Source organism: Pan troglodytes, chromosome 9 (genome assembly GCF_028858775.2).
Source record: "Pan troglodytes isolate AG18354 chromosome 9, NHGRI_mPanTro3-v2.0_pri, whole genome shotgun sequence".
Classification (NCBI taxonomy): domain Eukaryota; kingdom Metazoa; phylum Chordata; class Mammalia; order Primates; family Hominidae; genus Pan; species Pan troglodytes.
The window spans coordinates 35,649,021-35,666,842 of NC_072407.2; the positions used below are offsets into that span (position 1 = coordinate 35,649,021).

At 32.1% G+C, this 17,822-nt stretch overlaps 1 protein-coding gene across 10 annotated transcripts in view; it reads left to right on the forward strand.

The window, feature by feature from the left end:
- The window catches only part of ELP4 (elongator acetyltransferase complex subunit 4), a 274,173-nt gene that overhangs the window by 139,918 nt on the left and 116,433 nt on the right, over positions 1-17,822 (forward strand). For 8 of the 10 annotated variants that reach the window (XM_508351.8, XM_009460184.5, XM_016920616.3 and 5 more), the window contains exon 9: positions 654-760. In XM_508351.8, the coding sequence (XP_508351.4) occupies positions 654-760 (107 nt within the window). Of the gene's footprint in view, positions 1-653; positions 761-9,241; positions 10,792-17,822 lie in introns of those variants that run through there. The other 2 variants (XM_063783965.1, XM_016920617.4) reach the window with 2 other exon arrangements.

The window sequence follows — 17,822 nt, forward strand, 5'->3', positions numbered from 1 at the left end:
GTGTTTCTACTGACAAGAGGCCAAAGCTCATGGTTTACCTAGCACTGTTGCAAAGCTTATAGCAGCTACATAAAGGTCTAACATGCCATACAAATGAGTGTCTTGGGATGGCATAGGGGTTAATGTTTGGTCCTAGAGTGTACTTTGAAATGTAGTTTTCTTCAATGGTTTGTTCAAGTCATTAATAAGGTACAAAATGAAATATTTTTCATGAGTGCTTCACTGGTTATCAGTAACCCATAAGCCTTGTTTTGCTGGCTGCTTAGTGGTGCATTTAATAAAATAAAGATCACTCAGTGGTGCCGTGGGCAGCATGCAAGGTGATAGCCATATTTGCTTACTGTAAATACAAGAGAAAATCACACACAAACCGGCTGTAGTTTTGACAAGTATTAAGATCCCTCTTTACATCTGTACTTCTGTACCAAAGTGCAATTAGTTTTCCTCGCACAAGCATTTCTGTTTATCTTATTCTGCTTGATTACTTGAGTATAATCACACCATTTGCTTCATTGCTCCTGGTAGTAAGCTCCAGTTTTAAAAGGGGAGGATGCTTGTGTGTAAATTTACAGGATTCTGCTATAAGACTGTTTAATTTATGCATCTGATGACAATGTTTTAAATTTTTTTTCCTTTAATTTCCTTTCCACAAGGCTTGATTCATATACGGCAGATTCCTCGGCTTAATAACTTGATCTGTGATGAATCAGATGTCAAAGACTTAGCTTTTAAATTAAAAAGGAAGCTATTCACCATTGAGGTAAGAGAATTTTTATGTTTTAGTTTACAATCTTGAGATAAACTTATTTTTAACTTATTTTTACTTTATTTTATTTTCATATTCACTTATTTTTACTTTAATGAAATTCTTAGGACATGTTTTATGCTAAGTATTTTCAAGTTCTTCTGATATAACAATAATTTTTTAGACTATTGTTTTATTTTTGCAATATATCAAGTATGGCAAAGATGATTTTCTTTTGAATATCTATTAAAAGTAAGCTCCAAACTTACATGATAAATATGATATGCATATTTCCATGGCTTTGAAAAGCATATTTAATTAAGTGTTAATGAGCTGCGCTTACTTGGGTGTGGAATGTGAATGCTACACACTATTGTCTGTGGCTAAGAGGATTCTTATCTACATTTTAAAAGCATTTTTCTTTACTGTTAGTGAAATTACCTTTCCTCGTGTGGAACTAAACAAATTATAATTTACACTAGTGTCTTTAAGTACATTTTCTAAGACACTACAACTTTTTTTGTGACCCTTACGTAAGCAATGGTGACAGAAAGTAGTAGGACAAAAGATTTATTTCAACTTAATCTTCCTAAAGAGCAAATGAACAGAGAACTATTAAGGAATTAGAATTGATGTATTTATTAACGAAGTAAATGCTCAGAGAGAGATGGCTTTTGGGTGATGTGATAGTTATCAGTATAGTCGGTGCAATTTTTTTTTAACAAAGACATAAAACAGCCAAGCAACCTTGACAAACCATTTTGTTTAATCTCTTTTCAAATGAAAAGCTCCTAAGCAGGCCACTTGTCTTAACTGCTTGAAACCATAAAAAGAGAGAATTGCCACCAATAAATTAGCATATTTTTAACTTCATCACCAAATGATGGTCAATGTGGCTTGGCACTGCTTTGGTGTTTGGGACTTCACCCTTAAGTGACCACTTTGGCCCTTTTTTGACCCTCTGCCCTCTTTAAGCTGGCCACTTGATAAGGTAACTTAATGGTTCTCTCTCTTTTTCTCTTTCCCTTCACATTTGCAAGTAGCACTAACCTATAAATCATTGTAAGGGCCCTATCCAGTGACAAATTAATGTGCCCTCCTCCTAATTAATGGTCATCAATGTCCTTAATTATCTAATCCTATTGAGAGCAGTTAATAGTTAATCAGGCAGCCAGTTCTTCAAGCAGGTCATCTCTGCAGGAGTGTTAGAAGTTTCTCATCTGGGGACACTCCCTTGAAAAGCCACTTAAAGCCAAAAGAGTGAGAGTGTGGAAATAGTGATTCTTGAGCTAATTTGCTTTAGTTCTCAGAAGAAACCATTGAAGTGGAACCCAACACTGTAATTGTTCAAACATTGTTTCAGCTTTTCTGACAGAATACTGAGTAATGTACCATAATATTGCTTAAAACATTGAGAAGGATACAGTTATAGTTTAGTGTCACAAGGAAAGCATGATTATCATTTTCTTTTGAGTTTATATTTTTAATGGAAGACGTAAGTTTTTTCTCTCCATGTGGCACCTTTTCCCCAAAATCAGTATTCTAACAACCACATCTGAGATACAATTTCTATTACCATACAAACTGAGCAAGATGATTCCCCTGTGAAAGTAAATATTGTACCCAGAGAAGAAAGTAGTACAGTAATGTGAATCATGTTTATGATTTCTCTTTCTCTGTCTCATTGAGTCTTACTGAGAGTTGAGGGAAAGAGAGAAATAAAGAACTTACGTGATGTCAAGTGGGACCTCTCCTCTGAATAACTTTAGGTTCTAATAGTAACTACACTTCACCATCAGAGCTGATGAAAGATCTTTTATTAACCACACAGATTTCTGTTCCATTTTCTCTCTTGTTCCCACTATGGTAAACTAAGAATCACTATAATTGGTCAACCTGTGGTTTAGAAGCAATGTTTGAAAACAAAACACAAACAGACTGTTGTTTCTTAAAATTCTATATAATCAAACTCTGCACCTTTTTGGCTAATAACCTAATCACTTAAGTTTTTTGAGTTTTTTTGTTATTTTAATATAAATATACACATTCTAAATAACTTATTTACTTATGCCATAATACTCAATTTAGTGATTAGAAAAAATAAAAATTAAGGAATCAAACAAACCAAATAGAAGTACATATATAGGTATAATTAGAATAGAATAAAATCATGTGGTTCACCTAAAAGTAAATGTTTTAAATGTAGCATTGTACATTCTAAAATGCATATCCAAACAGATAGCAAGTCTTTGTAATATATTAAAGAAACTAGAAACGGGTAGAAATGACCTGAAAGTAACTAGTTCAAGGATTCCTTTATTGGGGGTAAAATCATCGAGCAAATGCTACTGTTTTAATACTCACAACAAATAAATGTTCTTTTTAAATGTCCTCATATTTTTTTAAAAATAAAATGTAACCTTACTAGCCTGTAAAGTCTGAGACTAAAATAGGTAGTCTATTGAATTTCAGAAGTAAAAGATAGTTGAATCTGACATTGAATCAGACAGTGAATCAGAGTCTTACTTTCAGAAGTGAAAGGTAGTTTAGCAGGGAAAGCAGAAATAACATTTCCAATTCCACAGGCAGATTTGTTACATGTTGGAATTTACTGTCAGTCACATGGTCTCAAAAGGGGGCAAGGTTGGAAACAAGGGGCAAAAGAAGCAGACAAGCACTCTCATCTCTATTTTTAGGGCAACTTTTTTTTAATTTGTTAAGTCATTGCCCTTTATGTGTATGAAAACTGATTATCTTTTTACTAGCAGCTACCAAGGGCCTCTAACAGGTAGAGCAACTTTAACTCATAGTCTCTAATTTCTTTGAGTGATTTGGAGAAAGCAAAGGAATATTTCTTCCTTCTCAGAGTATATGTTGGTATTGTCCAGATTCAAGTGAAAATATTTATCTAATCAGATTAAAAATTTTTGCCGATACCTGTAACTACAAAGCTCTATAAATTAGCCCCTCTACAAAAACCATAGCAGAATCATATCCATACTAATTGCACTAAAATCCTGACATGCATTCTGGATAAGTAAAAGTCAAAGTTTAAACTATGATTTCAGGTTAAAAGAAATAGCTTTCCAATTCTTTGAAAACTGATGACTCTTATAAGCTATATATAGTAACAGTCTGGAGTATTTGATTAACCATTATATACTACTTATTCCTTGATCTTAACCAGATCGAATTTACCTAACCTTGCCTAACCTCCATTTAATCATAGCAAACATTTGTTGAGCCTTTGTTAAGTAGCAAGTACTATATGAGCTTAGTTATATTTTTATATAGTGATTAAATATTTTAAACAAAAGCTTTACTAAGATATAATAATAGATTCAATACACATAAATGGTGTCTTTTTCATCTTTATATCTATCTTAGAATCAAGGACAGGGTTATTTACTTAATAGGTATAAAATCTTTGCTGAAATGTATGTAATATAGATAAATTATGAATGGGCTTTTAAAAATAGTGCAAATAATACAGCTATAAATATGACATAAGCTTCACCAGTCAAGTGACCCATACACACTGTGTTCTTAGTTACATGTAAGATAACTTGAGTACATGGCGTCACTTCCAAGCTAAAATAACTGGTTAAACTTGCATTTCTTAGCTTCTGTAATTTTTGCTTCTTTAATATCAGGCTATCATTAACCAGTTTTTTCTTTAGTAATTATGATGTAATTATAGTACATAAACAAGTAAGATTAGGCAGAATTTGAAATATGGCTGCATGTTTGATGACATAAATGCAACATTTTCACTTGCACTTAATACTATTTTGCTATTTTGGTTTTGCATTTTCAGCTCGATCATACTGTAGCACATTCTAGTCATAAAATTATCTAATATAAATGATAATAATGTATTATTATATTAGTTGCACCATCCATTAAGGTTTTCACAAAGAGAGTTTCCACTTTGGTAATGGGACAGTTTTCCAGCTCAAAGATTCAATGTTTCTAAGTTCAAGTCAGAGAGTACAGTAACTGGGTTAACACTGAAATATACAAAAGACTTATACTGTAAAGAAATATACTGTAAAGACTTACAATATTTACTACGAATTTTCAATATAAAGATTAACACTACTTGTGTAGGCTGTAATTGGTCAAAAAAATAGTGTCAAAGTAAATCATGTTTACTCAAGGTTGTCTTATCATACTTTGTCCCTAATTCAGAATAGGACCTCAGTACCTCTCCAGTCACCAAGAACTTTTTCTCACAAAATAATTGACCAACCAGTTTTTATTAAGTAGCTATTATTTTTTATGTACTCATGTAATAGATTTATTCTCAAGTATTAAGACTAGAATAGAATCAATATAAATTAGATTTATAATTATATTGCCACATAACTTGGTACTATTCAGCAGGATTATTCAATAAGATTATTATTTACATATTGGAAAAGCATAAACTCTTACAAATTACAGGGGTGCTAGTAGCTATGATAATGTGTAATAATTTGGAGTATTTCATGATATGTTTGGTCCTAGGTTTACTTTATTTCCTATGCTTATTTTCAGCAGCCTTTCCAGTTTTTAAATGAGAAGTAGAACGTTGAATATGTTTACTGTATCTAGAGATGGGAGCGGGATGGTTAACTTGCTTGTCAACTCACAATTATGTTACTAAAATAAAATAATGGAAATATAAATGTCTGGCTTGGGAGCCTTCTTAAGTTGTAGCATCATGGGTTGTAGTCCAATATACTACAAATACTGTTTGCTGTTTCAACTAGCTTTTATTCCTAGATACACTGCAGCTAGCAGAAAGAAAAGAAAATCAAAGTTGAACATAGGCATCTATTCATTTAGATTAAATCACTTGTCAAAAATAAACCCAAATTAACATTTTTTAACAATGGAAATCTAATTTTTTACATGTGTACATTTTGATATATTCATTATATTATCATTCTCATGTTTATGCTTTTATTCTCAAGTGATATCAGCATATAATAGCATTACATAGGTTTCAAAGAATCATCAGAAGTTGGTTTAATACTTACTACACTTTATATATTTCACATGCCATAGTTAACCTATCAAAAGTGCATACCACCTTAAGGAGAACACAGTTTTGAGAATCTGTCTAATCCTATTTCTTCCCACTTTGGAATCTTAATTAGAAGAGATAAGAAAAAAAAAACATCATTTAACTAAATTATTGTCTTGAATCTGTAGCAAAAGGTATAATCCGCAATTGGGCCAATTAGTGAACCCCATAGTTAGCTATGCTGCAGCAAACAATTTGATTAGATCTGACACCATCCTAGTTCCCACTGTTGTTTTGCCAGGTATGATGGTCAGACTTCAAAGAGCTTGAGGCATCAGCAGGGCAAGGTTTGGAGGCCAGCTTAGGTCCGGTTGTTAATCTCTCTGCTAAAACCACAGCAGCTCTCACACAAAACAAGCTTACACGACACAATCATGCGGTATTAAAGTTAGGGTTGAGTCATGCCAATTTCCCTTTGATTTTTTGATGATTGACCAAAGATGGCTACATGACTAGACACATGCTAAAAGTATCCTGATTAGGTAAGTTCCCAAAATATTTGAAGTATTTTTTAACTTCCTATATAAATGTTGTGAAAGCTTATTCCCTTTGATCAAACCTTCCAAAGTAATAGTACTGTACTGGGGAAAAATGAGCATTTCTTACCGGCAACCTAAATATCAAACTTTTCACTTACCTCTTTATATAAATTTGTCTTTATATTAATAATTCCTTAAGGAGAATATATAAGGAAATTGTTTCTAAGTGGTAAGCTTTTGAAAAATCTATTAAGCACTTTGAAAGAAAAAACATTTTTCCCTGAGTCATTTATGTTCACTGACAGTTTTTCTGAAATTTCTTTATAATTGTTTTCCACTTAAATGTTGAGTAAAGTGCCCTTCCAAGATGTGGTTGCATAAGTGTTCTTTTCTCTGCATTCTGATTTGTTGAAATATTGCAGTAATAGTGACATGTTTCCATTCTGAGAAAAGCCTAAGGCTGCTTTAGTATTATTCCAAATGATTGAAACTGCCATCTTGCTGACTTTCCCTTAGGCAGTGTAAGGCCTGTTTGCTTCTGTGTTCATTTCACATGCTTCCTGTTAGTTTGGCTGGCAGAACATCATTGCTTCATTTGGCAAGGAAGAGTAGATTCATATTTGGCTATTATATGTCTTAAAGTTTCTGTGTGGTCATCAACACGTAGGATATGAAACTTATAATTAGTTATATCAAATGAATCATCTTTCTTTGAGAAATATAATTAAAATATGACACCTTGACCATAATTTTTATATAAAAATCTTCATTTTATAAATTGAACTTAGGGTCTAATATTTTACATTGCACTATTTATTTATTCATAACTAAGTTACTCAGGAAATTTAAGAAAAGTTGCACGAAGCAAAGTCAAATATTTAGAATCTTACTAACAGTCTCTCATAAAGATACCATGGTTACCTGTAATGCAGTTATCTCAATTTTTAGACCAGGAGGATACAGCCTCAGCATTGTCTAAATATGCAAAGGGGAAAAGGTCTCTTCTCCCTTCTTCCTAAATTTTGCAGACATAAACATTTATATATGTGTTTTATGGTTTGGCTCCAAGAAAATTATATTGCAGTACTTCGAAGATTTTCTTCAAGACTTTGTAGAACTGCTGTAGCAGAATTAGTCCAGTTTACATGATACTCTCTGAAACACTTCTTTTCATAATGTGTCATTTATAGTGTCTAAGGAAGATAGAAAAAAAGAAAACAGAAAATGATGACAAATCACAGCTATTTCATTTCCTCACTTAAATGTATTTTTCAAGTTCCTAGAAAGTAAGAAGATACATTTTACTAGTATATCCTCCAAGGTGCCTGTAATACAAATGCTTAGTAAATATGGTATCCTTAAGCTTGTGATGTAGGTAGTTTTGCAGATACTTTTGTACCTAAAACATTTCAAGTTTAGTCCTGCCTCAGTGCCTTTGCACAGCAAATGTTCAGAATCCTCATCCCTCTGATCTTTTCAAGACCTTTTCATGTCATTTGGATTGTAAATTAACTATCTCAACCTGCTCCTTAGAGAAGTCTGACTGGCCTGTCTGAAGTGTTCACTGAGTTACTCACCCTCATGTACTGTTCGAATTCTCAGTGTAATGTATTTTATAATTGTTCATTAGTTTATTTGTTTATTTTCCCAACCTCACCACTAAAATGTAAGCTCCACAAGAGTAAGGACATAGTATGTCTTATTTGCAGCTAAATCCTGAGTATGTGTAATAGATGCTCCATAAATATTTGTTAAATTGTGAAACTACAGTTTTTAAAGTAACTCATGCCTACTGTAAGTTTCTTTAAAAACATATATTGAGTATCTAATTTGTTCTAGGTATTGTGTTGGGTGCTTTCATATACATTATTATATTTATTTTTAATCCTCACAGGAACCCTTGCATACATACTATTTCACATATTTAATAAAAAGAAATATACAGGAGTTATATAACCTTCCTTCCCAAAGTCATACATCTGTGGTTACAGCCAGGATTAAATTCAGATCTTCTGAAGTCATATGCAGAATAACACTGGAAAGCTAACATGTTCACAAACTCTGTTAATTATTATTAATTTTAAAAAAATAAGTTTTATTACATGTTTAACAGAGGGCTAGGACTACTGCAAGTGCTTAAAGGCATTATTTCATAGACCTTACAACTACCCATATAACATTATTATCTTCATTTTACAAATGAGGAAACTTACAGTTTGGAGAGATCAAGCAACTTAACTTATCCGGAGTCACAAAACTGATAACTGGCAGAAATGACACTTAAATTGAAGCCCGTTTTATTCTAAAGCCTGTGCTCTTAACCACCAACTATCTGCCATGCCCTAAGCTGTACTGCTATCTCGTCTTCATTACATAAGCCAGAAAGCCTGTGTCCTGAAGGATTCTTCAATAAAAAATGTTTTTTTAAATCTCAGAAAGTGTGTTAATGTGATATATATATATATGTAACATTCATATTAAAAATTCTTCTGTTCCTTAGCATGCATTTCTACTTTTTGTAAAATACATTATAAAATTATGATAGGATTAATCACAGCTTCTCCCTTATATAACATGATGTTATTTTATATATATATATATTCATATGTATGTGTGAATACATTAGGGTGATGATATTCTGTTTTTTACTTATTTCTAGTAATATGGTAGGTTTTTATGGAAAAATTAATTTGCAAAAAAAAAGCTATTCTCTAAAATACTATTTACTGTTATAGGATTTCTAAATCCAAAAGAAAGTGAGAAAGTATTGTATACAAAGAAATGTAGTTTTCCTTATCAACTATTTTGATACAGTCTAAAAGTGTGCCAAATTTAATTACAATATATTATGATTGTACTCACTTAAGTTCTATGTTCAGGTACTTTTACCAATATTAATTTGCTTATAGCTAATCAACCTGTTTTTGTATTTTAAATTTTTCTAAGGTATTTTACATTTGTTATTTTCGGAGCATCAAAAATTATCCTGCGAGATAATCAAGGTATATACAACTTTTAATAAGGGTCTACTGAATTCATTTTTCAAATTTCTAATTTTTTCCTCCCCTGTCATCATAACTGGTTCTAATGAAGGTTTGATTCTTTCATATTAAGAGCTATTTTTCTCTTTTGCAAAAAGCTTGATTTGCTGGAAGTTCTTTAAATACCATCTTTAAGCAAAATTAAGCAACAAATATTATGATTGTAAAATGTTTTCCTCTTTTATTGATGAATATTATGAAAAAGTTTTCTGCATTTTAGTAATACGAAGAAATTATGTTCCTCATTAAGAAAATATAATGATAAATGTAAATTATTAGTTTTTAAAAGGTAGAATTGTGGACCATAATAAATAATTAAGAGAAAGTAGAATGTAATGGGAATGTCTTTAACCCAAAAACTGGTAAAGCGGTTCTCTTACTTAAGTAGAAATAAAAAATTTGGGAAATTTATTACTGTCATCACTCCAAGTCACAGTAGATATTTTATAGAGTAGCCAGTTTAGGTTCTTTGTATCTGGTATCGTGAAATTCACTGAACTGTTTTGTCAGGTGCTGTCAAGTCAACCCACCATTGTTGTAGAGAATCAAACTAAATCATTTTGGCATGAGCCTTCCAGAAATAAGATACCCAAGATGAAGGGTTTAATGAAATTGAGTATTTGGCTGCAATTTTTTGTCAGAATGTCAAATATATATTGCACTCATTCAAAAATTTCTGAGTAAATCAGTTGAAATACCTGACCCTATGCTTTATTGAAAACTTGTTTCAAATATTATTGCTCAATATAAATGATATTTGGAATGTATTTGGGTGTTTTTTAAGGTATAGGATTCTTCATTGAACATTTCAAATAATAAAACTTGAAAGTATATAGTCATTTAATAAAAAGAGAGAAGTATATTTTACTACAATTAAAGTTTTCCATTATAGGCTCAGTGCAGTGGCTCACACCTGTAATCTCAGCACTTTGGGAGGCCGAGGCAGATGGATCACTTGAGGTCAGGGGTTCCAGACCAGCCTAGCCAACCAAAATAGTGAAACCCCATCTCTACTAAAAATGTAAAAATTAGCTGGGCGTGGTGGCAGGCGCCTGTAATCCCAGCTACCTGGGAGGCTGAGACAGGAGAATTGCTTAAACCCAGGAGGTGGAGGTTGCAGTGAGCCAAGATCGTGCCATTGCACTCCAACCTGGGCAACAGTGGGAGACTCCATCTCAAAAAACAAATATCAATTTTGATTGAACTATCTTTGTTTCCAAAGGCTATTAAAAGCAAAGTTGTATTTAATTACATTTCTTGTCTTTAATTAATGAAATGTTTATTAATTTTCTAAATAATTATATGAATGAAAAAAGCTTATCTTTCTGATCAATAGTTATTTAAAAGTCATTATTATAGTGTAGACTTAAATGCCTCAAACTTTTCACTTACATATTTTGAAACGGGCTTTTTTGTTGATATTCCTGCCGGATCCGTAAGAAATATTTTCCCAACTTGTACGGTAGCTATGGTGTAGCATTGAAAAAGATTGTAACAAAAAGCTTCTTGGTGCAATTAAAGGTCACTTGTACATATTGTAATAGGCTACTCATTTACAAGATCTTTGTGAAGGGTCAGTGCTGTAGCATGAAATGGATTGCCCTTGTTGATCCTGTAAATAAATGGGTCAACTTATCTTGTAGTCAGTAGGCAAAGAAAAGGCTAGCACAAAGTAGCTTATCAATATTTTTACAAACAAAATGCTAAAATGTTGACCAAAACCAAATGCAATAGGACGATATACTTGATATAAATAATAATAGAAAATGATTAAAATACATAGTTACAGCTTTTAAAGGAAAATTGCTTACACATATGTATACACATATGTACTTGTTTTTTTAACATATGAACCATATTTAAGTGTAGCAAAACACAACACAGTGATAGTGTTCAACTCTCCTTTACCATAAAACTAGCATGTTTCAAAGTAGTTGGGATTTATACAGTCTATCTTTTCTGCATTGAGATTCAAAATTTGTCATGCATAAGTATGAAAAAGGAATCCAACTAGATAGTGATTTGTTTTAATTATATTTCATAGCCTTTTCAATAAGTCTTAGAAAAAAATGGTGGTCCAGATAAAGTATTAGTAATGATCTATTCTGAATGAATTAATAATGATCTGTACTAAATACAAAGAAAATACTTTCTTTCAACAATTTTAATACACTTAGATTTTACATGTTATGTATGTATATTTGTGAGATACAAGTCATTTTTTTAATCTCAAAGAAATTTTAAAAATATAATGAAATATATTTGTTCAACACTTTCTAGATTCTTCTCTCTATACTTGCATATTCAGACACAGCAACCATACACAGACCCCCTTAATATTTTTTATTGCTGTGTACTATCAAAAAAATGAAATTTCTAGTCAATGTCAAACAATACCTTCTAGGATTAACAAAAGTAATTTAACAGTGGGTTTGAATCAAGAAGCAAATAATGATAACCTTTAAAAACCTGTAGGACTGATTGGTGTATAAAAATACTAAGGCCAAAGGCCAATCATGAAGTAAGTAGCCAAGAAGAGCACTATTTCAAGTAATCTTCTCTGCTTTTTATTTAGTTCTTGAATATCCATTCTGCACTGTTTTGTTTGTTTTGTTTTGCCATACTTTAGTACACCGAAAACATCATGCATTTCTTTTATAAAGTATCAAACATTGGGAAAATGTCATTCTTTTAGAGCATAGGTGTTATAAACGTAGGTATTTTTATTCATCATTGTATCTTCCTTTCCTAGTTCATTGCCTGATCATATAAGTGCTCATCAAATATTGCATGAATGGATAAATGAATGAATGTCCTCTTGATATTGCTCAAAACATGTAAGAGGGTGTGACCATTAAAAAAACTCATTTCAGATTATACGGAATAGTTTGATAGTGTGAATACAGTTTTCTTTAGATGCTTAATATATTTCTAAGGTTTTACGTAAGTAAAACAACCTTCAAAAAATATCAGCTAATAAGATAATGAGCTGTTATTGTTGAAAACAGTTCATGAGACTTATGAGTTACAGATGAAATAATTATGTAAAATGGAATTTTAACACATTTTGGATATTCTACAATTTTATTTAAATACACATTATCAGTAAAGTAACTGATATCACTTCCATAACAGAATCTAGGACTAATCCTTATTGAAGAATCATCCTATTGAGCTCTTTATTATACACTTGAAGCTGACAAATTCCAATCTGGTTCTTCAGTTTGGCTTGTTCAGAATTTTTTCCTGAGAAACCATTCTGATCCAAACAGAAATTTAAATTAAGGACAATTATATGTAGGAGAAAAGCTTTACAGTGTGTGATTTATAACTGAATGCATTTCATTAAGATATGTTATTGACTTAATGTGTAATTCAGTCAAAAACAAAAAAAAGTACATGTAAAGATATTTTGGAAATGTGATCTAGTCTTAATAGTACTATAAACATGAGCAATTTCTTTAGCATTCAATTATTATAACATTCCAATCATTTCATTGGAAATGTTCTTAAGCTTTTGTCCACATAAAAGCGGGTAAATAAAGGGCAGTATTAAAGCAACTATGCCCCTGTTGCAATAGAACATTGGATTAGCAAACTATGGCCCATGGGCCAAATCCAGCTCCATGTTGTTGTTGTTGTTTTAATACATTTTATTGTAACAGCCATTCCTATCATTTTGTCTATGGCTGTTTTCACAGTGCATCACTAAGTTGAGATCTTACGACCTGCGAAGCCAAATATATTTTCTGTCTCGTCATTTACAAAGAAAATTTTCTATAAAGAAGAACCCCTACTTTAAAGAGCCGCATACTTTAAAGAAAATTTACTGAGAGAGTTGTCAATTTGGTGATAATGATTTATACTCTTAAAATTAAGCTTTATTTGAAAAATAACACATACAGTCATTTGCTGTGTAATTTGCACTTGTAGAATTTATGCAATGTCTTTGACAAAATACCTAGATTTTTCAAACAGTCTGCATTAATGTCTCTCTGAGAAAATACCTAGATTTCATAAAAGGTTAAAATTGGAAGGGAGCTTAAACTGCTTCAAAGCCAGCTTCTCATTGTGTGCACATATTTTCTCATCCAGCCTCTCTGTAATCATGTGGAACTCACTTTCTTAGAGGCACCTCATTTCAGTCTCTACCAGATTCTTTCAAATGCTAAAGCAACCTCTTAACCATTAGTACTAATTCAGCTTTCTGAAGACACAGATAAATTGCTATTTTCTATACAATGTTACCAGATCGATAATAAATACCTAATATATGAGAAACAATTGTAATGTATAAATATATATTAGTTTTCATTAGATTTATATTTCTTTTATAAAACATTATAAATTTAACCATTTTATGGTGTTTATTGTACATTTAACTTAGAACCTTAAGCACAACATCTTTTAAAGAAACCTTTTTTTAAAATAAAGCATTAACTAGAAATGTTAAAAGTTTTGAATTCTGAAATTAAAATCCTTTATGAATTGTAGCTTCATACAATTTAAATATTAAAATTCAGTGTTTTCATTTGTAGCATGTTTGAATACACAGATGACTTCAGATTATTAAAAGTTATAAAATCAACTTTAAATGTGATATTGAGTTTTTTATTATAATCTACTTAAGATTTTTTTACTATACAGTAAATTAATCAAAATGTAACATTAAACTTTTGATAACTGAATATTGAGAGGCATAAGGATACATTTCTATATTGGGCGTAAGGATATATTGATTTTATTAGCGGAAGTATACTCAAAAAGTTTAATTGTTCATTAGCCACACTATCCAGTGTCTATAATTGATAGTCAAATTAAAACAGTAAGTTTAAGCGGGTGCTATGAAGTCTTGCTTGCTTATATGCATTTTTTTTAATGTAGGAATTTCTTAAGTAAACAAGATCTTACTGAAGTTTAAAGTGTGAATATATTATTAAAAGTAATGTTGGTCCTGGTAAGATTATTTTTAAGCTATAGGATGCTGTAGCTGGAATATTTTGGCATTTTGGTTAGGAAATTTAAACACGTGCACATTTTTACTTAATAATTGCTTTTATTTAAGCTAATGTAAGTTATTTTAAAATAATTATATAAACACCAGTGTCCTTACCATTTGAAAATTATTTTTAAATTATGTAAAACAAAACTTCTTTTCAAAGGTGTTTACAATGTAGAATAGAATAGAAGATTGCATGAAATCACACAAAAAGAACTCAATGTAGTGTTTTCAGCCTAATAAAAATGTTGTAAAAATACTTGTAAGCTTGAAAATCACACTAGCTATTCTTGTTTCAAATTCTGTTTAATATATTGTTCTGTATGATTTTATAATAAACAGATTACTCCTTGAACAGGAATTAAGAATAAAGCTGCCAGGAAGGGGTTTTGTTGTCAGAGTAGTTCCCGCCTCATGTTTTGTAAGAGATTTCATGGTCCCATTGTAAAGAGTAGATGATTTAAAACGTGTTCCCAAGATAAACTTTCCCATTGTCATTAATGAGGATGGATAATACTGAGTGACAAGTGCATTAGGAATGACACAGAAAGAGCTGTTAGATTTGTCAGAGCGTATCACTTCAGGCATTGACACTTGAGGACATTCTTTTTGTGGATATTTGGTTGGGGGGGAGTCTGATTTAAAGATACCAAAGTTTGTGTTTGCTAATAGAATAATGTATTTTACAATTTATAAATATATATTTTTCAGTGTTTAGAAAATATTTGGAAAGTTATTTAGATTAGGTTCTTCCACATTTTAAATTCATGCTTTTATTATAACCTGATTTCTTCCTGAGAAAGTCATCAAACTGTAAGACATTTGAATATTAAAATAGTCCCATAAAACTAAATTCTTCTTCTAAAAAGTCTTATTTCTGGAAATATGCAGCTGAAGGAAAGACACTAAAAATTAAACAAATTTTTAAAAAACATTTTGCTATCTTACTCCTGTATCTAAAAGGGTACTCCTTACTATGCATCACCTTGAGAATAAAGGTTTTGAAATAAGAAAATACATGTAATTTTATTGTCTCTTTGAAAATACATTACAGAAACATGTTTTAAATATTAATCAATGAGCAATTAATAATGTGTGACTTTTCTGGTATTTAAAGTATTTCCAAACTGTAGTATGCATCTCAATTTCGATTTTGAACATGCAATTGGTCACTTTTTTGCCTTGATTCATCTTTCATGCTGCCAACCAAATTTTGTCTCTGTATACCTTTTTGACACTAATAATGACTGAGTCTCTGTTCATTTGAGTTCAAGATTTCCCAAGCGGCAGTTTGGAGCTGGGATAAACTATCTATCATGATTGCATACCACTAATCTGTCTCAACCAAACCACCCTATGACTGAAATTATACTTGACAGTTTACCTCTTCTTGATGAGCCTGAGGTGAACATAGCTACAGACCATCCCTGGGAGGACATGGCAACTACTCCATATGCTAGGGAGGATCCTTTTATTTGTGACACAAGACTTAAACTATGCCTGTAGCAAAAGGGAAGTCTCTCTCCCTCTCGCTCTCTCTCTCTAGTATTTTTAATTTTCAGTAGTATTCCTTCTGTACTATAAAGCTTTTTTCACACAAATATGTTTGGTAAATACTTTCTACCATTACAAGTACTTCCTATAGTTTAGCTTCACCATGTGTTTAAAAACTATAAAGTCATTTTTCAAAGTATTTATGCTTTCTAAAATATTATATTATTGATATACCATAATCATCAAATATCAAAGATTCCTATTAGTATTTGACTCTTACCAGTTCTTGAAACATCTCAGTAAATTTTTATATTATAAAAATGTTTAATCGTCTCTCTTCCTTTTTTTTTTTTTTTTTTTGAGAGATTCTGTGTCACCCAGGCTGGAGTACAGTGGTGCAATCATGGCTCACTGTAGCCTCAACCTCCCAGACTCAATTGATCCTCCCTCCTCAGCCTCCCAAGTAGCTGGGACTACAGGCATGCACCACCATGCCCAGCTAATTTTTCTATTTTTTGTAGAGACAGGGTTTCACCATGTTGCCCAGGCTGGTCTTGAACTCCTGGGCTCAAGCAGAGCACCTGCCTAGGCCTCTCAAAGTGCTGGGATTACAAGTGTGAGCCAAGGTGCCCAGCCTAATTCTCTCACTTTAACATAAAATGTTTTTCAAAATAAGTTTCAAATTCTTTTTTTTTTTTTTTTTTTTTGAGACAGAGTTTCACTCTGTCCCCCAGGCTGGAGTACAGTGACACAATCTAGGCTCACTGCAACCTCTGCCTCCTGGGTTCAAGCGATTCTCGTGCCTCAGCCTCCCGAGTAGCTGGGATTACAGGAGTGGGCTACCACACCCGACTAGTTTTTGTGTTTTCAGTAGAGACAAGGTTTCACCATGTTATACAGGCTGGCCTTAAACTCCTGACCTCAGGTGATCCTCCCATCTCAGCCTCGAAAAGTGTTGGGATTACAGGCATGAGCCACCACACCCAGCCTTCAGATTCTTTAAATATTTTTAAAAATAGATTTGAAGAGAATAATAAACTGAACACTATAGCAGAAAACATTTTAATTGTTTTAATAAAGATTCCTTTTGTAGGCTGGGTGCAGTGGCTCACGCCTGTAATCCCAGCACTTTGGGAGGCCAAGGTGGGTGGATCATGAGGTCAGGAGATCGAGACGATTCTGGCCAACATGGTGAAACCCTGTCTCTACTAAAAATACAAAAATTAGCCGGGTGTGGTGGCGTGTGCCTGTAGTCCCAGCTACTTAGGAGGCTGAGGCAGGAGAATCACTTGAACCCGGGAGGCGGAGATTGCAGTGAGCCGAGATTGCGCCACTGCACTCCAGCCTGGACTACAGAGTGAGATTCTGTCTCAAAAAAAAAAAAAAAAAAAAAAAAAGGTTCCTTATGTAGACTTAATTACCATTTTTACTATCTAGAGAAATGTAAAGTCTAGAGAAAAATGGCTACCTAAGAAAATTAACTTACTTACTATTTACTGCCTTTCATCTTTTTTGTGAAAATGGCTCTCCTTTGGAATTAGGAAATATCAACATTTTGAGATGATGTAAAAAGAGTGATTAAAAGACTTACTAATGCCCTGAAAAAAGAGAAATCTGAAGTAATTTTCAAAAATGTGTTAATATGTGGAGGATTTAATAGTAAGGCTAGTTTTTACAACCAGCATGGAGGACCAAGTGAGCAACAGACAAACTGTAAAAGGAAAGATTGAGGTTATTTAAACAAAGGCTTTTGGATATTAAAATACTTTATCATAGACCACATGTAGATAAGTTTATTATAAAATGCAATCTATTTGCATCTGTCCTGGCTTGTTGAAATGTGATCCTACCTGAAGATGTTTAGATGGCCTGAAAATGTTGGCCCATAGAGTCTGTTATATCATTGGAGCAAGCACTTAATAAGTTTATTTCTCATTATCCATTACTTTTAATTAAAGTTTATTATTCCCTTGGAAAGATTCCTTTTAGTATA